Source organism: Carex rostrata, chromosome 12 (genome assembly GCF_964058835.1).
Source record: "Carex rostrata chromosome 12, lpCarRost1.2, whole genome shotgun sequence".
Taxonomy (NCBI): Eukaryota; Viridiplantae; Streptophyta; class Magnoliopsida; order Poales; family Cyperaceae; genus Carex; species Carex rostrata.
Window position 1 is genome coordinate 1665593 of NC_135929.1, and position 26544 is coordinate 1692136.

At 33.2% G+C, this 26544-nt stretch overlaps 2 protein-coding genes and 1 long non-coding RNA gene across 6 annotated transcripts; 2 read left to right on the forward strand and 1 right to left on the reverse strand.

The window, feature by feature from the left end:
• The first annotated feature begins 12801 nt into the window (after nucleotides 1-12801).
• LOC144562822 (uncharacterized) lies at nucleotides 12802-18549 on the forward strand. 3 transcript variants are annotated; one of them, XM_078312118.1, is made up of 11 exons: nucleotides 12802-13094; nucleotides 13213-13408; nucleotides 14033-14115; nucleotides 14340-14440; nucleotides 14959-15054; nucleotides 15132-15185; nucleotides 15371-15519; nucleotides 15635-15752; nucleotides 17868-17955; nucleotides 18052-18240; nucleotides 18335-18549. In XM_078312118.1, the coding sequence occupies exons 1-10, from the start codon at nucleotides 12992-12994 to the stop codon at nucleotides 18237-18239; spliced, it is 1176 nt and encodes a 391-aa protein (XP_078168244.1). In that variant the 5' UTR covers nucleotides 12802-12991; the 3' UTR covers nucleotide 18240; nucleotides 18335-18549. The 3 variants fall into 3 exon arrangements, with proteins under 3 accessions (XP_078168244.1, XP_078168245.1, XP_078168246.1); XM_078312119.1 differs by lacking the exon at nucleotides 18335-18549 and having other exon boundaries at nucleotides 18052-18284; XM_078312120.1 differs by lacking the exons at nucleotides 17868-17955; nucleotides 18052-18240; nucleotides 18335-18549 and adding an exon at nucleotides 16065-16196.
• Nucleotides 14624-14921, forward strand: LOC144562826 (uncharacterized). The gene is made up of 2 exons (XR_013514217.1): nucleotides 14624-14764; nucleotides 14796-14921. It is a non-coding gene; the product is annotated as an uncharacterized LOC144562826 (long non-coding RNA).
• Nucleotides 18550-22196: 3647 nt separating the features above from the next.
• LOC144562823 (putative protein ABIL2) lies at nucleotides 22197-25354 on the reverse strand. Of its 2 annotated transcripts, none has more exons than XM_078312122.1 (10): nucleotides 25213-25354; nucleotides 24943-25071; nucleotides 24309-24391; nucleotides 24054-24204; nucleotides 23872-23971; nucleotides 23520-23627; nucleotides 23377-23416; nucleotides 23044-23153; nucleotides 22830-22933; nucleotides 22197-22599 (listed from the first exon to the last, which is right to left on the reverse strand). In XM_078312122.1, the coding sequence occupies exons 2-10, from the start codon at nucleotides 25048-25050 to the stop codon at nucleotides 22429-22431; spliced, it is 975 nt and encodes a 324-aa protein (XP_078168248.1). In that variant the 5' UTR covers nucleotides 25051-25071; nucleotides 25213-25354; the 3' UTR covers nucleotides 22197-22428. The 2 variants fall into 2 exon arrangements, with proteins under 2 accessions (XP_078168248.1, XP_078168247.1); XM_078312121.1 differs by having other exon boundaries at nucleotides 24943-25067; nucleotides 25213-25352.
• Nucleotides 25355-26544: the final 1190 nt, after the last annotated feature.

A 26544-nucleotide genomic window follows, 5' to 3' on the forward strand; every position in this document is an offset into this window, starting at 1 on the left:
TTAAAGTATTATCTATGAATAATGTTAATCATCCGTTCTAAATAAAACACCTTAAATCCATGTCGGGCCGTTTAAAACAACTGGAACTTTTAACAACCAATTGAAGATAGAGCCTAACCTCTGCTGAGATATGATAGATTGTGAAAGGGGAGGTAACACAATTGGTTAGGAAAATATCTTAGAGTTATTATACCTAAAAGTCGAAAGTTTGATTCCCCCTCATAAACCTTAGTAGCTACTACCAAGTTTTCAAAAAAAGATATGATAGATTGTAATTATACTAATAGCGTCGTTTCAGTGGATGATCGATATTGATTCTTGTCCCAATGAGCACCACGCGACAGGAATTCGTATCCTCTGCATTAACTCGAAAGGGAATCTTTTGAGATAATGCATCTCGACCATCCGATCTGTTTTAAGATCCATGCAAACTAGATCTGCACTAATTTTGAAGGATTCCTATGTTATAAACAGAAATCAGATTGGTTCCATTTAAAATCAAGCAGTTGAGATTCATTAACTCAAAAGATTCCCTTTTAAATTGCTGCAGAGGATACGCATTCACGCGACAGTATCTCATTGTTTAATTTTATACATTTTTTGTCGGGGCGGTTGATTCTGAATCAGATCCGACTGTGATTTCAATATTAAAAAAAAAAAAAAAAAATTGTTTGCAAGAGGTTGGGAATAATCCAGATAATTTGGACAATATTAGGTTTCACACTGTTTCAGTAGAGTTGACTGGCTGACTTCAGTGCCCACAAATAAATCATCAAGGATACAATATTAAGTGAATATAAATCTGCTAAATTACTATGGATCTGCATATCCAATTGAAAGTTCTCATTTTCTTTAGATATTCCGAGACAAAGTGAGGAAATACACATGTTTCTTTTTCTCGTCTGGTGAGTTACGTTACAAGAGAGGCACGTTGGAACATTGCAGGTATTGTCATCTTCCACGTTGGAAAGAATCTATTATTATTTTGTCTTAAGTGGAAAAGGCTACAGTGTACTATGTTTATTAAGTCTTTTTGACGAGCATAATTTTAAAATTTATTGAATTTGTTTTAAATAACGAAACTAAATCGTTGAATCCATCTACTTCATGAAAGTTTCATGTATATACATGAATTTTTTTTTTCAACCTTTTAAATTTATTTAGTATAAAGTTAAAGGGTAAAGAAAAAGATGAAAAATTAAAGCATTAAAATAACTTACAAACTTTTATTTTTTTACCGTTCGATTTTGTAATAAATGAATTCGAAAAATTAAACATTTTACATGTACATGCATCTCTTGTGAAGTAGATCGGTTTCAACAGTTTAAATTTATCATTTGAAACTAATTCGGTATACTTTAAAATTATACTTAATAGAACTTAATAAGCATAGTGCACACCAGCTCTATTTATAATGCCTTTTCTCTTTTTGCGACCTATATATTACTGAGACAAATGAGAAGTTCTCATTTAACGACAATTTTGTTCTCATTTTTCCTTGCCACTGACCAAAAGGTTTTTGGCCGTTTAGCATTTTTTTTTTTTTTATTGGTATCCTTTTGGATTTGGTGAGCTTATTTGAACTGTGTGATTACTTCATTTTTTTTAATTTTTTTTTTTATGAAAAGCCCTTGGCCCATTGCGCATTGTTGGATTATTTTGAGCTCTGTGTTTTACCGGTCCCGCAGTTCAAATCAGGTCAGTTACTTCCCAGAAATTTCAAGCAGCACACATTTACATGTCTTGCGTGAAACGAGACATAACAACTTTGCACCACGTGATGGGTCCCGCAGGTGCGCACCACGCCGATTTTTTTTATTCTACTCTTCTTTGCCAGTAAGTCCGCTAACCCGTTATGCATGGGACCTTTCCACCTTGACACAACTGAACAGTGGTGATATATAGTCTAAAGATTCTCCAGATTTCAAAGATTTCCACCAGGGCCCTCCAGTCAGATTCCATCAGGCACTGATTATCCGTATGGAAAATACACTCCTGTATTCCCATTGATTGTACCAGAGCAATTGCCTCAACCTGCAGAGAGCAACAGGCTCCGACCTCCTCTGATATGTATGCCACAAGTAAACAGCACCACTCCCACCCCTCCTTGCCATTGTTAGTTGATAAGTTGATAACGGTATATTAATTTGTACTATCACATTTTTAGTTAAAAAGTATTATTTCAATAAAAGTACATCTCTTCAAATTGACCAAAGAACACGACTTTCTCTAATTTTATCTGTACTGGAGATTAAAATTTTCATTTCAAACTTGTGTGCCTAGATTTCGTTACTATTACTAAAAGTCAAAACAAAAGAAAATGAGAAAACTCTCCTGCAACCGCAAGTCCCACATGCTGACTTGCATTTACAAATACCCAAAATTCATGACCGTGATCAAACCTTTGATCGACTTCTGGATTGGACGGGACGGTTGACATTCTCTAGCCTTTTTTTTTCTAATTAGATTTGCAGAATTAAGTTTTCGATTAGAAAAACGGGATTGATTATTCCGTCCTTTGAACAGGATAAACTAACTTGTTTTTCCTACAAATTGAAATTCTATAAAAAACGACACTCTTTTGCAATATTTTTTTTTTATATTTTATATTAATAAAATAATCGGTCGCACCACGTGAATAACGTGGCCACGTGGCAAGAGAAATCAATAGATGAACAAATCCAATCTGAGCCGTTGGTCCGTCATAATTAAAGGGAAGTTACGTCGCACATTTCTCTGTCTGAAACGTTTCTACTTCATTAATCGTGTGTCTAAACTGTGTGGAAAATACTTTAAACGAGGCGCTCCGAAATTTTGCCAGTAGTTAAGTACACCCTCAAAATAAAAGTAATGAAGTACGCAAAATTAGTTTAAATAAAATTTTGATAACAACAAAGTAAATAGATGATGTAATCAGTGACGGATTGAAGAAATGGAAAATGGAGATCAATTAACCTCTATTTTTTTATTTTATTTTTGTATGATTTCTTATATAATTTAGAGTAAAATATTTTGATATAGTAAAATTGATCTTCATTCTTCGAGAATTTATTTTATGATTAATCTCTATAATTTAAAAGTCTTGACTCTGCTTCTGAATTTAATGTAATAAAATAATTAAATTGTCTTCATAACTAATGTGTAAAGTGAAGTGACAAGAATAAAATAAGAGTAGGTCTATGGTACTATGCATATTACGATTTGTTACCGTGCTACGGCTCTATATTTGAGTTTTCAAATCTTAACGGTCGATCCGAACCGTTCATCTTGTTCTCCATATTAATATGTATTTGGAGACCAAATTTTACATTTTTTGAAATTTTTTTACTATTTTTTTAGATTTATTGAAAATCACTATTTTTGGATGGTCCAGAATTTTCAGATCAAGTGATTTTCTAAATATCTAAAAAAATAGTAAAAAATTTTCAAAAAAAATGTAAATTTGGTCTCCAAACACATATTAATATGGAGAACAAGATGAACGGTTCGGATCGACCGTTAGGATTTGAAAACTCGAATGTAGAGCCGTAGCACGGTAACAACCCGTGATATGCATAGTACCATAGACTCACTCATAAAATAATGTCAAATGTTTTTATTTTGAAATCTTTGTAGAGGTTGCAAAGTCGTGAGCGGGATTTGAACTCTTGATCTTAGGTAGCTACATTCTTAGAACCTTTTTTTCTAGCCAACTGTGCTTTCGCCCCAATTCAACAAAAAATAATAATGTCAAATGTTATCAGTGTTGTTGTAAGTAATCTTTTGCGTTGTTTGACTAATGTGCAAAACATATAAACATTGAATTTTACAGTTTCTTTGTTTGAGATGCATGTAGGTTTAGTTGTTATGTTCGAAGGTTAAAGAAAGTCAAAGATACATATCATGATAAATTGACGTGACAAGTTGTGCAATATAATCGGATACATGATCTACACGAGCTATTAAGGAATGATTTGATACAAGATAATTTGACATATGATTCACAAGAGCTACTTAGAATGGTCGGATATTGATTAGATGATGGATCATGAAGATTAGAAAGATTATGAAGATCATGCTTTACAATTTTTATTTTATTAATTTTAATTTATGTCCAAAAATATGGCAAAGTACATCTAAAGTTGTGACTACCTGAGTCTAGCCATTGTAAGGCAGAAAATCATATTCAAAATTCAAATTAACCAGGCAAGTCAATAGTGAAAACTAAGCACAAGCAAAACTGTCAAACGCTAATACGCTAATTTTGAGGGTTCATTCATTCCCTCAAATCACACAACATAATAGTCTTTATGCCTCCATTTTAGAAATCTTTTGAGAGGTTTAACTAGTCCATTGTTGCTTGTGCTTAAACCATCTATATCCTTGAAACAACCTCAAATACACTTCCTCTAAATTGATCATTTTGATATTAAAGTGAAAAGTCAAGGAGTGTTTGTTGGACTTAAGAGTTATTATGCTCGCCTATTTCGAGCTGTTGTGCTCCTTCTCTGTATGAGATGTTTATGCTCTCTTTTCTTTGGACCGTATGAGTGTTGTCTCGCTAGTTCCAACTTGTATTTCTTTATTCTTGGATAATAGAAAGACGTGCCCAATTTAGGTCGTGGTACCCCGGAGATGTAGGTCATTTAGTTGGCCGAACTCCATTAACAACTCCTGTGTCACTTTTTCTAACTCAATCTATTTATTTTATTGTACTTTAAAAGTTCTTGATTCCGTCAAGAACTACGCATTAAGACACACTTGCACATAGGATTAATTTTATACGTCAATACTGAACTGAATATGGTTTAAATTTTAAAAAGACCCCATACTCATTCTCTCTAGGTGTCGTTAGAGACAATAATTAGGGGTAAAGTTAGACTTTCAAACTATGAGGGTCAAATATGAATGAAAATCAATTATATAAAATTTCTGTGTTGATATTGACATCAATTTTTTGTATCCATATTATTTTACACTAAATTATATAGAAAATCATACATAAATAAATATAAAATATATATTAATTGCCCCCACCCCATTCATTGTACATACCTCCTACATTACAAAATTCCTGACTCTAAATTTAAATTATATTTAGAAAATAATTTAACTTTCATCTGTTGGGTTTTGACGGTTCAAATCCATTGATTAAGTCTGTTGGGATTTTGACTGTTCAAACCCATTTATTTGCTTAAGATGCGAAAAGAACGTAAAACAAAAAATTTACTTCTAACTTAAGCCAATGATTAAACGAGGTATGTCAGGAAACTTTCCAAGACAGTCCACCTTCAGTATTCTTTCAGCATCAAAACCTCATTTAATCCTTTTACAGATCTACTCCATGATTAATTTCTAAAACTTTAATCTACTTACTAATTAAATAGATTAATATAACATATTATACCTTGTCTCCAAATTCTAATTGGAATGCAGCTGAGCGAGAAGAGCGACATCTGGGAATGACTCGTCTCGGAGTATCAGACGTCTGATACCTTTATCGGTTATCCACCAGGACTAACCGGAGAGCGGTTTATTTCTTTTGTCAAAAATACCGTAAATCGCAGAATACTGCAAAAAACACTATTCACCAAGAAAAGGACAGAATAATAATAATTACGACCCATAGTTATTTTGATTCACTAATAAGCAAAAACAAAAATACCGCGACTTTCGCAAATATATTATTTCTGAATCCCGTAACAACTGTAACCGAGAAAGAGAGAAAATATAATTAACGAACTGATCAGACAATCCGATAACACGTGAATTAGTGATCTTTCTCTCTACCCCACCCCTCTATTTATAGGCATTTTGAGGAGGTTCGTCAATAATCGAAATACCCCCAAAGTTCCCAAAATTACCAAAATGTCATTGAACGAATAAGAATGATGGCATGTCATGCGGATAGGGATGATGACATATCATGCGGATAAGGATGACATGTAAAAAGACCAAAATGACCTCGGCCCAAATTCAATTAATATTCATATAATTATTCTGAACAATTATATTTCTTGCAGTTTGTTGTTTCGGTAACTTTTATACAACGTACCGTGTACGTTTATAAATTAACCTTTTGTTTTTGCTTTGCCATTTTTATATGACATTTATAATTTAATTATAACACGTATAATTAATTATAGCCATCTTATTATTAATCATAATCAATTTATAATTAATCAATAAGATTCTCCGAGTATCTCCTATATGGTGTGACCCAATATGATCTGTGTTATATTGGTAAATAGAATTAAAATTATTTTAACTTCTATAATCATAGGAGGCATCTGACATCTGCACTATGACTATTCAATTACACAGATGATGCTGTACTGTACAATACCACGATCCAGTAAACTATTTTACTCGTGTTAATTCTTTTGTCTCATAGCTATCAGATCAGTTTCAAAGTAGGTGTGTGTCATCCTTGCAAGCTTAATCTTTTCTTGATCTTGAGCAGATTATCAAATATAATTACTCTTGTAATTATACCGCTAGTAGATAATCTTACTCTACCAAGGGGCCCAGTGATACTATAACTCGTATAGAGATACGAGGGACAATAGTGCTTTTGATAAACCATCACTACCTCAGCTAAGCTATGTATACCGAAGAGCTACCGTTATAACTGCGTTTTACCGACAGCGTTAGATAACAATCACACATACACATCTCTTAGTAGGAAAGATGTATACCTCATACTTTAGAACTTAACACTGAATGAAAATATTAATGACACATACACAATTCTATTTAATGTTTCATTCTGGGTCTGTCAAATACCATGTTCCTAGAACATGTATTTATGTGATTAAAATGACATCTCTTGTCAGTGGTATGTAAAACTTCATCATCTTTTAATTCACATACTAACCTTGTAACGGTAAATTAGTGTTCCTGCTAATTACCTCGGTTAGAGACTTTTAAGAATATATATCATCTATATTATGAAGTTGATGAGGGTTCAAATGCCTCCATTTTTTGTGCCTCTATCATGCCTCCATTTTTAAAAACTTAAATAACTCAAAGTTTACAACTTAAACGTCAAAATAAAACCGTTAGATGTGATCTATGTTATTTTCTCTATGTGTCCATAAAAAATCATCACATTTTGATTTTGCTTTTATATAAATCAATAAGTTGAAAAATCAACGTCTAGAAATTATCCACATTTGTATACATTTTTACAAGCTCAAGATGACAATCAAAACAAAGTTAAAATGCCATAATTTTTTACATGTGCATAGATAAAATGATATAGTTCATATCCAACGATTTTTTTTTAATTTTAAGATTTAAATTTTGAGTTATTAAAGTTTTTAAAAATGGAGGCATGATGGAGGCACAAAAAATGGAGGCATTTGAACCCTCCTCTATGAAGTTTCACAATTCCAGTTATTGACTCTAGTCAGATAAATGAATAATCCATAAATGCAATAATACTCAAGGCAACAGAATGACAGTTTATTAATCACTCAATTCATGAACAAAGCTTTATGATAATTTATCGTATTATTGACTTCTAAATTATTACAAACTAACATCATCCACTTAAAATATTTTAAAGTGGGTGAAACAATTTTGAGGTTTTAAAACCTTAGTTGCCGACTACCTTCATCTCTATCTCCACCGCCACTCAACCCACTCCCCTCCCTCCACTACTGTTCCCTGCGTCTTCTCGCCGTCTTCCACCCCGTCGGGAGAACCAGAGAGAGTTGACGACAATAGCCCTAGTCGTAAACTCTCTCCTCTCCCAACGGCCCACCACCCCACTCCACCATATATAGCTCCACCGCCATTGTCCCCCAATCCTCCTAAACCTTTGTCGGGACAGAGAGAGTTGGCAATGATAGCCCTAGCCGCCTACCATCTTATCTCCCGGCACGCCCCACCCCGTCACACCCTCGTATCTCTCCACTTTATTTCACCGATGTCCATCTTCTTCGTTGCACCACATATGCTCTCTCTACTCACTGCACCTGTCCTCACCAAAAAAATTCAGATCTATATTTCCTCCTACCCATTGCCCTCGCTATTCCTCTCTTACCTCACCTCTAAACCCTAGACCGCTTCCTTCCTCACTTAGTCACCCTTCCTTACCACTAAAACCGCTACACAAAACCTTAGATAGGGCAGGGGAGGTCGAGATCCGCACCGGCCTCCCTTGCCTGCAAACCAAACCCCCCCGTCCACCCCCCCCCCCCCCCCCCCCCAAAAAAAAAGCTGCATTTCTCTCGGTCACTGGTCAGTCGATGTTGAAGGTCATATGTGTCTACTTTCGATGGAAAGTGTTTGTTATTTTTTATGATGTTTGTATTGTTAGATGTTTAGGTTTAGAAGTCGATGTTTTTAGATGTATTGTTGATATTTAGATGATGTGTTGTGATGTAGATGTTGTTTTGGGTATAAAACAATAGATATAATCAAGGTTCTAAATAGCGCGCGATAGCGATTTCGGACCATAAAAGCTATGGCGCTATCAGCACTATAGCGTGCTATTTCGCGCTATATAGCCATAGCGCCATTTTTTTAACTATGCCACTATGACACGATAAATACTATTTAAATTTTTGGATGTAATTTTATGTTTAATTAATGAAAATATACTTGACAGCTATTGTCAAGATTTAAAGTAACACTGTGATGCTTGAAAGTCCATTAGAAATCTTACAATTAATAATTACCACTAAAACACATCCAAGTGTACGCTACTCATTTTGCCAACTCGAAACCATATATGACTAGGATACATCACAAAACTCTCGGTCAAAGTTTATGCAGAGAAATCAATTAAAGAATTTACGGTTCTCTTCTAATTACCACAATTGAGCTCAACTCCGAAGTCTCTTTCAAAGAGATTAATTCCGGATTTATTAAAATTTAAAAATAAAATAAGGAAGCTTCTGTTGTCGTTTCAGTCACGAAAGGCCTCGACAGCGTTTGTTGCATGACAAGGAAAAAAAGCGCGGACTTTCCGCCGTCTGCTTCTGCATGTGGGCCCATCACTGATTTTAAAAATGTCAGACGTGCAGTGCGAGCTCTGAATTAGTATCCTCGGAGTTTAACTCAAATGTTTAGTCTAGATCTGGACCGTCCGATTTCAAATCGCAAGAATATTAAGGGTATACCGTATACGTGAAATTCCCCCGAATATTAAAGAATCAATGTATCACAGGTGACCCAGATTAATCCGAATTCTGATCGGACGGTCCAGAGATAACCCCAAAATTTGAATTAACTCAGAGGATCTGGACCCGTGCAAACCGACGTATATAGTACGGCTTAAAGATTATAGTTGCCTTATTTTACCCTTTTGGGCGGTTTCTCTCTTCTTCTTTTTTTTTTTTTTTTTTTTTAAGTGTACGTTAAATAAAAATAAGGAGGACCAATTAAGAACTCAAATTATCACCGTCTCACCGACGGTCCACTGAAAAAAAAATGTGATCAATTTTTATTCAGGGACCACCACATGTAGCTAACCTCTTTGTACTATTCTTGTAACCTCTTTGTACTATTCTTGCCGGAAATATGCAGGATGGGAATTAACGACTCATTTTTTTTTTTCTTTTGAAGGTCAGTGAAAACTGACATTTTTTTATTGTTTATGAAAAAAATTATTTATGAAAGCTTTAACTAATTATTTAGAAGGTATATCTAATAAAGAGCTCAGCTAACCTCTTTGTACTACAAATGAGGATCAATTCCACACTATCTATAATATTTTTCTTTAAAATTTATTAAAATAAGATATAATATAACAAAAAAATTGAAATTGAATGACAAGCAATGTAGATTCACCGTTGTGTGGAAGTCCAGTGTGAAGCATAGTAACAGCATTCGCGTTTTATTTGTGAATAATTCGCGAATAATTCGCAAATAAAACATTTTCTTGATACTACCGATTACCGAATCAAACAACGTATAATTCGCTTGACCGAACTTTTAGGGCGTGTTCGGCCGAATCACTGTTCACGTGAGAAAAAAAAAATTCAGTTCAACTGAATTTTTTTTTTCCCACGAGAACAGTGTTTTTCAGTTCAATTCCCGTGCTCGTGCCCATTCTCATTCGTCGGCCAAGCAGGCCCTTACCGTGTAATTCACGAATAATTCGTGAGATTTACGAATTTTACAAATTATTCGCGTTTTATTCAAAGTATTCGCATTCTCTGCTGGTCCCAATTCTCCTTTACAAAAAGGCTAGCTGTGAGCTATTTCTCCTCTACTTTGTATAGCAGTGGGGCCCACCACGTGAGGTGAGGCATGCTTTTTGAAAAAAAAGTTAGCAGATGTATATATAGTTTTAATTTTGAATGAGACACGTTGAAATGGTAGGAATAAAAGTTAAATTTTGGTGAATTGCTATAGTTATTGTCTTATAATTTGATTCTATTTCTATTTTTTTTTTAAACGGAAATATGTTTTATTAATATAAATTGCAAAATTTATAAGTCATTCCAAATTATATCCAAATTATACTAATTTGGTGTTTACAAAAATGAATTATACCCGAATTATTTCCGAATTATATCCGAATCACGAATTTTTGACTCTGCCGAACCTTTTCCGAACTATTAAGTTCTCACTATGGTGTGAAGTCATGCCTGAAAAGCAATATACTTCATAATCCTATATATTGAGTAGGCGCATAAGTATAGAATATGATTAATTTGTCGTCACCATATGTCCATTTTAGGGACTGAATCCTTATCATTTTAAAATGTCACAATATGTCCATTTTTTAAATTCATCAAAAATGTTGGAAAAATTATAATTGTATTTGTTGTACATATATATATCAATTGTTCATATATGAAATTTAGATTACTTTTGATCGAGTAGTTTTATGTCCAAATTTTTATCCTAGAAAACTACTTTTAATTGTTCATATATATATATATATATCAATTGTACATAGTAGGTATGAATCTTTTAGAAAACTACTCGCAGGTGATATAAAAATTTGCTTTTATTTATGTCCAAATACTTATGTGAATAATAATTATATACCGTGAGACACAAATAGAAATCTGACCAGAAAAATTACGTAACAACACATTTTAGTTCTTTAAATCAAACACTATCGAAGAGTCAATTACATGACATTTTAAATAAGATAGTCATGATCAAATAATTTTGTCTGGGAAAAAAATCCAAGTCAAAAGTTGAGGTTTTATATTTAAACTAGCTAAATATTTTTTTTATAGAAAATAATACATTTCTTCTTTGAAAATAAAAGAACATCTATCAATTTCCAACTCTTATACAGTACATTAATAATTATCTAGAAAATTTCTAAAATGATAAATATAGATAGTGGAAATTTGGAATTTTATGATAAAGAACAGAGTAAAACGATAGCAAAAGATGTTTGCTAAAAGAAGTGAGGAAGGACAGGTAAGTGTGTTTGATAAAATGAAAAATAATAACAGGATAAATAAAGGCAAAAAAAAAAAATATTATTGCGTGGGAACTAACTTGGATTCGATAGGCATCGGACTCAAATTTGAGTCCCATATATAGGTTCTTCGTTCATTCAATCCGCTTTAATATTCATGCACACAAATATTAAAGTCGATGCACATATTTATTGAAGCATTGTGCATGGATCTTAAAATAAATCGGATGGAATTCCTCCAATTCAAATTGAGTCTGATGTCAATAGGATTCAAATTGGTTCCGTCATAACGTGTGGTGAATGAATTCGGAAGACAACAGGAGAGAGATATAGATATAGATATATATATATATATATAGAGTACGGCTAACGCGCTTCCTCTAGCATATGGGCCGAAATGCTTCCGGTGAAAATTTGAAATTTCAAAATCCAAAAAGTCGATCTGAACCGTTCATCTTCTTCTCCATATTAATATCTGCTTGGAGACCAAATTTTACATTTTTATGAAATTTTTTACTATTTATTAAGCCACTTTGAAAATTGCTGATCCAACGGTGGCTTACCAAACAGTAAAAATCAGAAGCTACCGTTGGATCAGCGATTTTCAAAATGGCTTAATAAATAGTAAAAAAATTCAGAAAAATGTAAAATTTGGTCTCCAAGCAGATATTAATATGGAGAAGAAGATGAACGGTTCAGATCGACTTTTTGGATTTTGAAATTTCAAATTTCTACCGGAAGCATTTCGGCCCATATGCTAGAGGAAGCGCGTTAGCCGTACTCTATATATATATATATATTTATTTTGCAGATTTTATTGTAAACAAAAGAAAATAATATGAAAAATGCAACATATACATGCAATTAGTATATTTTTTTTCATTTGCCAAAAAAAAAAATGAATGTTTTTGCTAGTTAATTCTGTGACGATTCATAATCTAATATAATGGACTACACTTCTGACTTAACAGGATTACATGCAAAATAAAATATACTAGCAATAAATTCTCACTACAGTGATATTACTAAATACACAAAAATAAACTTAAATAAAAAACATTATAAACAATAAACAAATAGTTTAAGATTGGATGGAAATTCTTATTAATAAAATTATTTAACAATCTTAATATTTATTTTCAAATTGATTAAATGAACTACAGTCTTGACAGTCATCTTCGAGACGATGCGGATTCCCGTCCGCTCAAATCCCTCCACGTGTTTCACCGACCGCACTTATCTTCTCTTTCCTAAGTCGGTGTTTTACCCTCTGATTTACACCAGTCGTACTAGGGCGGCTCCTGTTATCCCTTGGTTCATAATAAATATTCATACAACATGTGCATATTGTCACCTACCACGTACTTGAAGTCTATTTTAAATTATTAAATCGTAGCAGCTAGACCACGCCTTGTCTCCTTCAGCTCTTTATTTCTCCACAGAGCCTCTGCCCCTGCAAATTTCTATTAAAATATTCTGATTCTTTCTATTTGCAACTAAGAAATAATTTCGAATCAAAGAGAATAACACTTGATATAAGAGATCGACTACTCAAATTTTTGGTAAGCAAAGTGATAAAGAAAAGAAACTTAGGGATTGTGCCTGGAAAAGAAAATGCCGTACTGCGAATTAAGCTCGTGCGAGGAAGAGAGCAAAGGAGTGAGACTGTTTTACAGGAGATATGGCCATGGAAAAACCAAGGTCCTTCTCATAATTGGTAAACACATCTCTCTTTCTTCCTTTCCTTAACTATTTATATACTTATTTTTCAAATTTCTCGTTTTATTTTTAAGCAAGAAGGGATAAACAGAGCTAATACTCTGATTGATGTGCAGGATTTGCGGATACACACGAGTCATGGGGACCACAGATAAAGGGGCTAACAGGTGGGGCTGTGGCGAGAGACGAGGATGTGGCAGAGTCGTCGAGACGAGATGAAGAGCAAGAGGAAGAGGAAGGAATAGAGGTGTGCTGTTTCGATAATCGCGGCATTGGTCGTAGCTCTGTTCCCACTAACAAGCACCATTACTCGTGAGTTTTATGAATCTTCTTTCTTTGGCATCTGTTTTCTTTTCTGATTTTAGTTTCCTTAATTGTTCGGTTTATATATTTGGTTTTAATTGAATTGCAATTATGCTTTTGGTTCCCAAAAGAGTCTAACAGAGGCTTTTTTTATGGCTATAAATTGCGGATTCCAATCTGCTGCTATTCTAATGAGAATAGCAGCATCTGCTATTCATTTTCTCTCTATCTCTTATCTCTCTCTTCAAAGAAGAGAAGGGAAAGAAGATCACGTGAGAGAGAGAGAGTAAGAGGAGAGAGATAGAGAGAAGAGGGGAAGTCCATAAATTGCGGAGTTGGACTGTTGGGTGCCACAAAAAAGATATTTGTTAATTAGAGAACAAAAAGAAAGAAGTGGGTTCCATTTGCATCCCTTTATCATTATCAATAACCCACTTCATTATTTTTTTATTTACCATATTTTACTAACTTAAATTTGATTAGATGGAGAAGGACGAAAGTCACATCACATCTAGAAACCGTGTCATTGGCATTAAGATAACACATATTCCTCAAAATTTAATCAGTGTATTTACAAAGATTACATTTAATAACAACTCGTGCTTATATCTTACCAATTACCATATAATGCAGAACAATCATCATGGCAAGAGATGCTCTGAGCTTAATGGATCATTTAGGTTGGAGAAAGGCTCATGTTGTTGGTCATTCCATGGGTACGCCTACTATTTCTCCTTTTTAGACCGTGTGAAAGTGATTGATTTGATGGCTCACTAAAGAAAACCAAATTAAGCTTCTGTGCTGTACAACATTTTTTAAAAACAATACATTTAGGCGAAAATCTTGACCATTGTTGGGATGAATTTTTGACTGTACAAACTTCTTCTTTTGAATTTTAAATTTGACTTTCTATTGCATATTCTTTTCAAATTAATTGTAGGAGGGATGATAGCTTGCAAGCTAGCATCAATTGCGCCAGATAGGTTCTGTTCCTTGGGTTTGCTCAATGTTACTGGAGGTGGATATCAGTGTTTTCCAAGGGTTGGTAATCAGATCTTTTTTAACCTCCTAGATATTGTAATATTGAAATTTTGAAGTCCCTAGTTTGAACTTTTGCATGCAATTTTTTTTTTTTAAATATCGTTACAAGTAAAATCTCAATTGGGAAGTTAGGAACTTGGAAGCCTATCTACAAAGATGTTGACACGATGCTATATTCAAAGTTGAAACGAACATGATCACGACACAATGATGGCATCTTTTTAACAACTATCAACAACATAATTTCTCGAGAGAAAAATAGTCAACCACATATTGATTTATATTTAATTTAGAAAAGGTATAAATATCCAAAAATAATTACTGGTTGACAATGAACCAATTCCAAACGTTGGAGGAACTCTTGCGTTAACACCCTTTGAAAATTTGAAATTACAGTGCTTAAGAAAATTAATAATAGAATTAAGCATGGATAACAAAAATTTGAATTTGTTAAAGATAAAACATATGATTATTCTATTTTTTAATTTGAAAGTTCTCCTCAAATTTATTTTGTGTAGGTTGATCGCCAAATAATGTCTTTAGCATTTCGCTTTCTAAGAGCTAAAACTCCTGAAGAAAGAGCTAATGTTGACCTGGAAGTCCACTATACAAAGGTTGATTGATTTTGTGTTGCTATTACTCAAATTATAAAACAAATCACTCAAACACTGATGAAATGTATGACATGCAGGAATACCTTGATGAACCTATTGGCTCAACTACAAGAAGAAAAATCCTTTTTCAAGTGAGTCATTCTCAGTATCTGTAGTTGATATTTCATTGAAAAAAATTGTAGCATCCCAATTTTACATGTGATGGCACAACGGGTTCTTTCTTCAGTTATTTTTATTTTTTGTGAAACCTGCCAATACAATATTTATAAGCTGCTGAAAATAGTATAGATGCTAATTGGAATTTTGATTGCTTTAGGAGTATGTTAAATCCATGACCTCGGGAGGGATGCAACCAAAGCACGGCCATGAAGGCCAGATGCATGCATGTTGGAACCACTATATGACTCAGAAGGAATTTGACACCATCCGTTTGTCAGGATTTCCGATTGCCGTCATACATGGGAGGTTGCCCTCTCTGTCTCTCTCTGTCTTTATTTGTGTGTGTGTGGTCCAAGTGAGCAGAAAATGCTAACTTCATCCTTTATTTTTATTTTTTATTTTTTTTATTTATTTACGATAGGGATGATTTGTTGGCTCAAGTATACCATGGAAGGAAAGTTGCAGAGAAACTACGTCCAGCTTCAAGAATGGTGGAACTTCATGGTGCTCATCTAGTCAGCCATGAGAGACCTGTCGAGGTACTTTATTTTTCAATTTATTTTATATTAAATAAGACTTGCTATTGGATACGAGCTTACAAATAAATTTTTTTTTTGTATAATAATTGACATTGACTAGGAAGAATGGATTTTTGTTTCTGTTGGAAAAAAAGAGTTGATCCCAGTCAAAAATACATGTCTTTAGACACAAAAGAACAAAACATGAACAGGTGCTAAATCAATAGGAAGTAATCTCAATTGAACAACAAACGCATTTTAGAAATGTTAATGTATAGAAAACAAATTTCTTTTTGTTCAGCCAGAAATACCACCTTTTTTAATCTTTCTTAGGTAAATAAAGATTGTAGATTTTTCCAGTTAAATGCAGGCAGTTCTCTTTTCATAATTGCTAACCAAATGCTAAATTGTTCCTTCATTATTTGAGAAGAAAATAGAAAAAGCAATTCCAGTACTTTTTTTTGCAAATTTTCACGTCCTTGGGCTTTTCATTACCACATATTAATCAGTTACATCCATTACATAGATTTCATAGATAACTTTTTCATCATAACGACATAATTGAAAATTAAAAGCTGGGTATGAATATCCAGTATAGCCTTCATCAAGTGTACTGCCGTCCTTTGCTAAATAGTCAGCCAACCCATTGTGGCTTCGACCAATATGCAAACACTCGAAATCGTTCTCCTTTATTAAACCCCATATTTCCTGAATCTCTTTATAAGCTCTCCAATCCGCATCTAAAGGAGGTTGTTGCGCCATGCTTGTTTGAGCTAAAATTGGATTGTCTGTGAAAAAGGTACATGATTGAAAACCCAACCCTTTTACAAACAGTATAGATTCGTTTAATGCTACAGCCTCGGCTTGCAATGGACAGCAAACTGTACACGGTGCAGTCCTATAGCCTTTGAGCACACCATCCTCCATGCCAGTTTCCATGAGCCATCGACCATACACCTATACACCTTTAGTGAGCTGCTCCCTTGTGCACCTTCCTCTTCCCCCCGAGCCCCCTTCTTCAAACGAGCCGCAGCAGCAATTCTAGCCTCCTCGCTAATCAGATTTAAAATTTGTTGAAATCTTTCAAACGTCGGAACTTTGCCCCCATATACCTTCTCATTACGGCATCTCCAAACAGCCCATGCCGTGTTCGCCATGTAATGTGTATCCAAATTGTATACAAAGAGAGGATCATGTAGTGACATCATAATGTGCGTTCGTTATGGGACCATTTAAGTTGAATACTTTTGACTGCCACTAACATTGAATACTTCTGACATGTCAAGTTTTCATTAATTCTCAATTACTCGAGGAAAATAACATCTTATGTTTTGTTTCATACGATGGAACATCAAATTTGAATGGTAATTACTTCATAAATGGACCCCACATCAAATTTGGATAATTTCTTGGATATGGAATTTTAATAGTACCTTTATTTAGTAAAAGGGGTGGACCAAAGAACAGAACAAAACAAAGGATTTATTGTTTCGATTCTATTTTGGACACCCAATAAATTTTCCAAGTGATAACAAATTTAATTTACAGTGTGTTGTGCAGTCGATAGGCATTTAAAAATGATGTACCACTAATGAAAGATAATCCGCATTTCTTGAAAAAAGATAGACATGATCTTGACCATTTTATCCTTTTACATTAACTTAATCATTTCTTTTTCTTTGTTGCACTGTCACCTCACCTCATCTTTTGAATAAAATCTTATATATTAAACCTACATGCAAGTTACTTGATTATAATTTCTTTTCACCTCTTAACAATTGTTCTTATCCTTAAGGACCTTAATAGCAGTAATATTACCACAAAGTTTTAGGCAATATCCGTGAAAGAAAATTTGCAACTGTTCATGAGTTATGTGCCCTATTCTGTAATGCAACTGTAACAAGGCCATTTCCTTGTTCAAAAATGTGTTGCAACTTGTGTGTCTTATGATGAAGTACACACCAAGAAATTTTTTCTGAGTTCTTACCCTAATTATAACCAGTTAAAATAAGTAATTGAATCTTTTTTCTTTTCTGATAGCTAGGTAAAGCGCTATTATATTGTATTAAAAGCAAAAAACAGTGCAGGAATTTTTCAAATTAACTAATCTTGCAAATTTGGAAATGAAATTAACAGGTGAACATGGCACTTCTTGATTTAATATGGGCTTCAGAGTCAAAGCTTGAGCTGCAACAGTGGTCTGACCTCCCTGAGAAGGAATCTGGTAAGAAAAACAGTAAAACTTTCTTCAGCTCAGTACTTCTTGAACTTGTAAACAATTCACTATTTGTCTCACCTCTTTGTTTTTTTGGGTTTGTAGAGAGACCGATGCCTCTTAGTAATAGAAATAACGATGAAGAGGTGGTGCTAGTTACGCTTTATAGTTTACTGGCAAAGATACAGCTCAGCTTTTTCTTTTTCATGGGATTTTTCTTGATGTTTTTCGGCCACATGCGCAACATTGTTAAAATCTTAAAGCCTGTCAGAGTTTTATCTGTTGAATCATAAGGTAAATTTGTTCAACAGTTGTCAAAATATGGATGAAATTAAAAAGGTAAATGAATTAGAATGAGAATGACTGGAGTTGCATCTTGTACTTGCAGGAAAATAATCTGTTATCTGCATATCGGAGTAAATATATGAGATAGAAAAGAAAAGGCCTAATTGTATATGGATAAAAATATTTTCCGGAGAGATAAAATTTTCTTCCGGCTACAATAATCGTACTACGGGCACGAGGACCTCTGCCAACTTTTTGATTGGTAGATTCTTTGTTATTGCAATATTTCTCAAAATGTTTTTATTTTGTTATGTTATATTATAAACATTGAGACTATAAAGGGCAGGCTATTGGTTCTGTTGCCCTCATTAAAAAATAAAAAAGGGTTGTGTACTGTGTTGTACTTCAGTCTTCACCCGTGTTGAATGAACTACTATAGAGTAGCACAAAAGGAGGTGATTGGCACTTCACACAAAATGGCTATTTGAGGGTTTTCACACTTTTACATGGACTACTATATATAGAGCACCCAGCCAATTTCTTGTTTATTATATATATATATATATATATATATATATATAGATATAGAGATGGGCTATGGTGCATTGCAATGCATGAACCCCCTTATGCATTGCACTATAATCACGGATTTAAAGTCCAAATGACCGATCCGAACCGTTAGATGTTTAATCCATATTGAAATGTGCTTTGAGACCAAATTTTATATTTTTTTGAATTTTTTTACTATTTATTAAGCATTTTTGAAAATTGCTGTTTTGCTGTGAACAGTAAAAAACAGTAAAATTTTCTGGATCATCAGATCAGCGACTTTCAAAATTGCTTAATAAATAGTAAAAAAATTCTAAAAAATGTAAAATTTGGTCCCCAAGCACATATTAATATGAAGAACAAGATGAACGATTCGGATTGGTCGTTTGGACTTTAAATCCATTATTTATATTGCAATGCATAAGAGGGTTCATGCATTGTAATGCACCATAGTCCATCTCTCTCTCTCTCTCTCTATATATATATATATAGAGAGAGAGAGAGAGTGTGTGTGTGACTAATGTGCATTCGTATGCATATGGTCCGATATGCATACGGTTCAAATTTGAAATTTCAAAATCCAAAACGTCGATTCGAACCGTTCGTCTTGTTCTCCATATTAATATGTGCTTGGAGACCAAATTTTACATTTTTCTAATTTTTTTTACTATTTATTAAGTCACTTTGAAAATTGTTGATCCAACGATGGTTGCTGATTTTACTGTTTTGTTAAGCTGCCGTTAGATAAATAATTTTCAAAGTGGCTTAATAAATAGTAAAAAAATTTAGAAAAATGTAAAATTTGATCTCCAAGCACATATTAATATGGAGAACAAGATGAACGGTTCGGATCAACGTTTTGGATTTTGAAATTTCAAATTTGAACCGTATGCATATCGGGCCATATGTATACGAATGCACATTAGTCACTCTCTATATATATGAGATGGGCTACGGTGAGCCATGGAGTAAAATGAGTTGATGCTCTATGGCACTATATTTTTATTTTGAAAATTCAAATGACCGATCCGAACCGCTCAACATGATCTCCATATTGCAATGTACTTGGAGACCAAATTTTATATTTTTTTGGAATTTTTTTACTATTTATTAAGCAATTTTGAAAATTGCTGATCCGATGGTCTAGAAATTTTTACTTTTTTTACTGTTCACAGCAAAACAGCAATTTTCAAAATTGCTTAATAAATAGTAAAATTTTTTCAAAAAATAAGCACATTTCAATATGGAGATCACATTTAACGATTTGGATCGGTCGTTTGAACTTTCAAAATGAAAATACGGCGTGGAGTACAAACACGTTTTACTCCATGGTTCACCGTAGCTCATCTCTATATATATATATATATATATCTGTAAATATATATTTGTTTATGTTATGAAAAAAGTAGTGTGAGGTTTTTTTCCTAAATAAATATGGGGGTCAAAATTTTAAATATTCCGAAGAATATTTTTAATTGAATTTCGATTTAAGAATTATTAGATCAAATAGTGGTTCTCAAGCAATATGTATATGACTTACAAGACAAGCAGTGATTGCAGAAGGAAATAATTTTGAAAAACTTAACTGTTGTATTTTCTGCTACAAAAAAAAATAATTCTAGTTTGTTGGAAACATCGTGGAAGGGCTAATATTTTTTTTAAAACATCCAAGTAGGTCAAGAAAAATCATCCCACGAGTAGTGGAGAGATCAACGTCAAAGAGTCGGATTCATAATTTTCGTCGGGAGAATTAAACAACAAATCGAATTTAAATAAATAATCAGGTTCAAATAACTAATCGAGAGAGAGGAGAGGCGACAAGCCCCCTGCCTCTTACTGGGTCCATCCATGTTCGTCATATGTTATCATAAACTCAAGTTTTCACAATCACAAAATAGAATTCAAACATTAGTTATTTTATAAAAGAACTATACTATATACATTAAAAAAAATTAATTAAATTTCAATATATATAATTAAAATTTTAAAATTATAAGGTTGATTTTGCACCTCTATTAATACATGTAAATCTGTCAACAACATTCTTTTCTATAAGTGTAATTAATATGCTAATCGAGTTCAGGTGAAAAACACCGAGTTAACCGTTCTAAAATAAATGATGTATTAATCCATCTTAATTTTCTAATCTCGATCTTTTAATATATCAATGAACTTAATTAAAAGAGCTCACATCCACGGCAAGCAGTGAGCATTGCTTTGTAACTTCAATTCAATTACTTAAAACTAAAAATTCAGTATATATAATTAAACTCTAGATCTAGTTATTGCTAACCCCCATCAAACGTTAAATGATTAGCTAAAAACAAAAAAATATTAAGATCTTGGCTTTGGTCTAGTGGCAAAAGACAACGCCATCTGTGTGGAAGATCGCTAGTTTGAAATCCAAATAGAGGTTCTTTATGATTATTGAAATTTGTAAAACTAAACGAATCGTTTGACAGAGAAGACATGATGATAAGCAACCTAAAGCCTTGTTTATGAGGTAAACCCGACACAGAGCAAAAAAAAAGAAAAACAAAAGACCCAACGAATGAATCTCTGTCAAGCAGCATGCCAGATTTTAGGAAAAAGTAAGATAAGTAAAAGAAAGAGATAAAACCGAAAACTAACCAAAAACAGAGACTCGAACTAGAGCATGAGATGAGAGGATGTTTCTGCCTTGCCAACTAGCACTCCAAAAATATTTAGATAGAGAGCGAGCCGAGCGAGAGAGATTCCAAGGCTGAAGCGTAATATGCTGGGTCAGAGGAATATTCTTCGTACAATTGTCTGATGCTAACTCAACTTCAAAAGTATTCTGTGTAATATTCTTTATTCCTGGGCCTGGTTTTAATGCAATCTAATACTTGTTAGAGCCTATTACTAGGATCGGCCCATATATATCATAATCAGCTTTGATTTGAGTGTATTTTTTTTTTTTCAAATTTCTGGAAACAGCTAGTCTTTTTTTCTTTCTTTACAAATGTATACTTGTATACAGCTAGTCTTTTAAATTGAATGTAATGGCCTGTGTATTTCCTACCTTTATATCAAAGTTATTTTTGAAAAATGTTTTTAGGTTCTGAAACAGTTTCCATTTCTGTCAGACGAGTTAGTAATACTGCATGTCTGCTTATTATTGGGATTTAAATTCACATTTTGTTTTCAAATGTACAAAGACTTAATATAACTTAATAATGAAAAAGATATGTAGAACCTATTTATGTTGGCAGTTCATGTCTTTCTTTCATACCATTCAAGTATATGATCAGGTGCTAAACTTTGCCCATGGGCTGGCACCACTTACAAGTTACAACTATGAATCTCTCTCCTGTAGAAAAAAAGAGTTAATCCAAGAAGTACAAATAACTCACACGAAAATAAACATCCTCCTGAGCAAGTTCGAAATTCAAATATTCAAAATTGACAATCCATTTTTTTTTATTAAGTCAATCCATGACACATGGTCTTAAATCCTGATACAACATACAAAGCATGCACACCTAGTTAGGATTGTGTATTAAACAGTCAATTCAATCTATTTATACATATGGGGATCTTAAAAAACCCATAAATCAAGAGAAAACTTTTATTGCTTTCGTATAATAACATTTTCCTTAATTTTTTCGTTGCTGAATTGTCTGTATCTCAGTACTCATCCAAATAACTGTTCAGTCTTTCATCTTTTCTGGACTTGCGTCTACTGAGCAATGTCTTCAGAAATTTCTTGTTCTTCTTTGGCGTATGCTCTGACTCTTTATCATCTCTCTCTGAATGTAACATCAATGATGCCAATTTTTGGGGATCCGAAGGATATTGCTAACAAAAATGATGGAGAATGTTAGTTTAAGAAAGAAGATAAAATGATCGAAAACCATGATTACTGATATGACTACCAAAATTTAATGTAACAAAGCAGTTCTTTTAAAAAAAAAAATCTTTTAAGGTGGTGAATTTATATCCTTTGAAAGAGGCCCCAGTTCATGGTTGTGATGCATGACTAATAATTTACTCTTTTTAACAATTTAATAGATCAAAACTGTCATTACCTGTGACCTAACACTTGATGATTTGAGTAATGATGGATTTCTTGCAACTGACGCTGACCGGTTAAATGAATCCCTGGTAGGAAGGGGTGACACTGATCTCACATCTGTATCAAAAGAGAGAGAAATTGTTCTTAACAAATGCTTGTTACAAATTTTATGTCAGCTTTTGCTTTAAAAAACAACATGATGAAGTTAAAAAACTGTATATATACACCTGCAATTGGAGCAGGCTTTGCTCTTTTTGGAGAGGATGGATTGGCTTTTGAATGCGGAGAAGTAGACCATGTCTTTTGTGATTGAATACGCCGAATCGACCGCAGTTTACTGAATAAAGAGTAAATAACAAATTAGAATGTTTCTCAACCTCTTTTGTCTATATAAAGCAAGGAATAATGTCCATCATTTCAGGATGAAGCTGATTAAACTCAGAATGGATGTATGCTAGTTTGGTACAAACATGATTTCAACTTTGTTAATTGTGCTTACATTGCAATTATAAATTGAGAAAAAGAAACCAAAACCAAATTAAAGGCTACTTTTTACAAACCTGAATGAAGTTAGTTTCTCCTTTATATTGGGGGGAACGGCTGCATTAGAGATATGAAATATAAAATGAAGATTAGTTTTTACCAAAAAAAAATATATTCAATTTATGGAGAGGAAGTTAATTAGTGAAAAGCAACAACTAACCTTCCTGAAATTGAATCGGATTTTGAGGTGATTCAGTGTTGTTCCTTGCCTTTTGTAACTCGCGGTAGTTAGGAATTGCATTTCGACCAGCATCAGGCATGGACCCGCCTACACAGTTATTACAAAATAGTTAAGAAAAAATTGCAACATTAAAAATTAAAAAGTGCCATTAATTACTTCTCATTTGAGTAGGGATGAACGCATATTTGAATCATTGTGATCAAAATTAGCAATTGTCCTCCAAAAAATTAGAAAATTTAAAGAAAAAATAAAGTCATTTTGATAATGAAAATGTTAATTTAACTATAATCCACAAATCATATCATCCAGTGAAGGAGGATACAAAACTGACCTTGTAAAATGTATCTTTTATAATACTTTGGTGCCGTAATAATTGATGACTGTTGAGAAAGGCCTTCTTGGTCCATGCAATCTTGACAAGAACGAATCCTCTGTATTTATGGGGAAATAAGCAATCAGAAAATCACCTATATAAAAGATAAATGAATAATATAATTTTGATATATATCGTACTTGCTCGATGCAAGTAATTTGAAGCTCTGATTCGCTAACTTGAGAAATCTTCTCTTCTAGGATGTTAGTGACCTTAAAAGAGACAGACCCCAAATGATCGACCGTATTTACGAGTGCCTTTATTGTGTAATCCTTCAAAGTGTCTACAACTCTGCATTAATTCAAAAAGCAGAGTTTCAAATATAATTTATCAGTAAACTACTAGATGGATTTTTTGTTCTCCTTTTAAATAGAGATATTTTATTAATCCCCTACAATTGTTTCTGGTTATCCTTTGTGTATGCTTGCTCAAAATATTCTGCTGCTGAGTATAGTTGCAATCTCAGAGTCTTCAAGTCCTGTAAGGATTTGAGCAAAGTTATAATTAAAAAATTGTATAACCCATAATGACAAAAGCAAGAGATAGGACACAGAGTTACAAAAAAAAATGTTACATGTTATGAAAGTTGATAATTGATTAAGCAATAAGATATAAGATGACAGTACCCAAAAAGAAAGAGAAGATAAAAGAAATGTAGTATGTATCCAGCAAGGATGTGCTGTATTGTTTTTACCTGACAATTAGTTTCTTGTTTTACAATTTTCAAATTGGGAACCAAATTTCAACTTCAAGAAACGAAACTAAAAAAAAAAAAAAAGGTTTAGTCAATTCCACATTTTTCATTTCTTTTGCTTAAGTAATACCACACCTAAAAGTCTACAACAGACAAAGAAGCAAAAGATAACATGACCGAAACAAAGTGCAAAATTCAAAGAGATTATTGTTTGTGGACAAAAAGAAATTGATGGAAAGCAGCGAAATTGAGCTTAATTAGTAGTTAATAGCAAATGTAATGGGGATTCTGGTATATAAAACAAAGCAAATAAATAATTAAATAAATAGAGATACCTTGAGGCAATCAGAGAACATGATGCTTTGTTGCATGGAGAGCTCGTCATAGGTGGATCCTCCATGCCGATCATAGACCGAAGGAGAAGAGGGAGAAGCTATCTCCATTGATTAGTTCCTCCCTTCTTTCTTCAATAGAGAATCAAAATAAGAAGAAGAAAGAGAAGAGAAAAGAGGTTATAGACCAAAGAAAACTAATAACGCTTCTTAATTAAACATGTTTAATCAATCTAACTAATGATGAGTTGTCAATTAAAAGCACGATCATACCTCACAGGTTTGTTTTGTTTTGCCGCTGATTAAAAAATATCAAAATGGAAATATTGAACCCACGTTAACTGAGCCAACAACTATACACCCAAATATCAATTCAACTGTGTGTGCGTGTGCGTGTGAGAAGAGACTATGAGAGGAGAGGAGAGGAGAGGAGAGAGAGAGAAGAGGAAGAGGTGATGCTCTTTCTTTGTAACGCCTTTGAACTAGAGATTATTATTTTTGTCGTCCTCTGTAATTTAGTCTAATAGCATTCCCGTGGAATCCTATAAAAAAAATATGTCAACAATTTTTGTTCCCGTAATTGCAAGTTAAGAGCCAAATTGGATATAAATATCCAACTCTATTGACAATATATGGACATGCATGCATTAATTTGCAAACAATGGAATCATTTCCGGTAAATTTACATAGTAAACACTGTTTAATGTAGTCTTTTTTACTTTTCGTTTGGCAAGCATTTTATAGTAGAAGATGAAGGGGAAAACTGTAAAAGAGAAGAAAATAAAACGGAAAATATTGTTGATATTAGTTATTTTTCTATTTGGCGAGATGCAATTTTTTTTATATTTTTCCCATGATATTTTGGATATTTTCGTCATGGGCTTCCTAGTGCGGATTTTAATGCACTGACACAAGATTTAATGCATGTACCCAGCAAAAATTAAAGTTATAACGGATTGAGTAAACAAAATATACATAATTCACATGTAACGAGCATCAATCATTAAAATACAAGTATCAATTTTATATAAATTTAAATTTGTACACTATTCAAACTTAGCAAAGAAAAATACATATGATTCACACTTGCTAAAATCATATTATGAACAAATTCATTATTAATAATAAAAATTACATTTCTTAAACCTGAAAAGAAATTTGGTTGCTTAACAGCTTAAGCTTACAGCAGGTGATGATAAGCACATCACTTTTTACCGTTAAAAAATATTAAACTGAAACAGAAATGGTACAGAACACCATCACTTGATGCACATTCTTATCTCGTTGCATTTAGCTTTACCACACCAGTCTTCGCTGGTCCTGGTCTAAAGTACTTAATGCACACCTAATAAACCCTTTTCTAGATAAGAAGTAAAATCTTTGCCGGTTACTTTAAACCAGTGTTATCAGAACTATACCGGACCGGTTGGTTTAACAGAAAAAATCAAAACCGGTCATCTGTTTGGTTCGATTTGTTTAAAAGACCACTTCTGTTGTTGAACCGGTGAGATACGGTTTAATAGTCCGATTTTTTATAAAAGCCGGTTGATTTTCTTATAAAAACCGGTTAATTTCTAAAAGAACAATTCTATTCTTTTTAGGTAT

Coding starts and splice junctions, on each gene's coding strand:
- LOC144562823 (XM_078312122.1), bottom strand. CDS start 25,050: ATGGAGATAGCTTCTCCCTCTTCTCCTTCGGTCTATGATCGGCATGGA. Junction 24,392..24,942: donor TGTTCTCTGATTGCCTCAAG/GTATCTCTATTT, acceptor AAATCCTTACAG/GACTTGAAGACTCTGAGATT. Junction 22,934..23,043: donor AAAGCCTGCTCCAATTGCAG/GTGTATATATAC, acceptor CTTTTGATACAG/ATGTGAGATCAGTGTCACCC.
- LOC144562822 (XM_078312118.1), top strand. CDS start 12,992: ATGCCGTACTGCGAATTAAGCTCGTGCGAGGAAGAGAGCAAAGGAGTG. Junction 14,116..14,339: donor TGTTGTTGGTCATTCCATGG/GTACGCCTACTA, acceptor AATTAATTGTAG/GAGGGATGATAGCTTGCAAG. Junction 15,753..17,867: donor GCCATGAGAGACCTGTCGAG/GTACTTTATTTT, acceptor TGAAATTAACAG/GTGAACATGGCACTTCTTGA.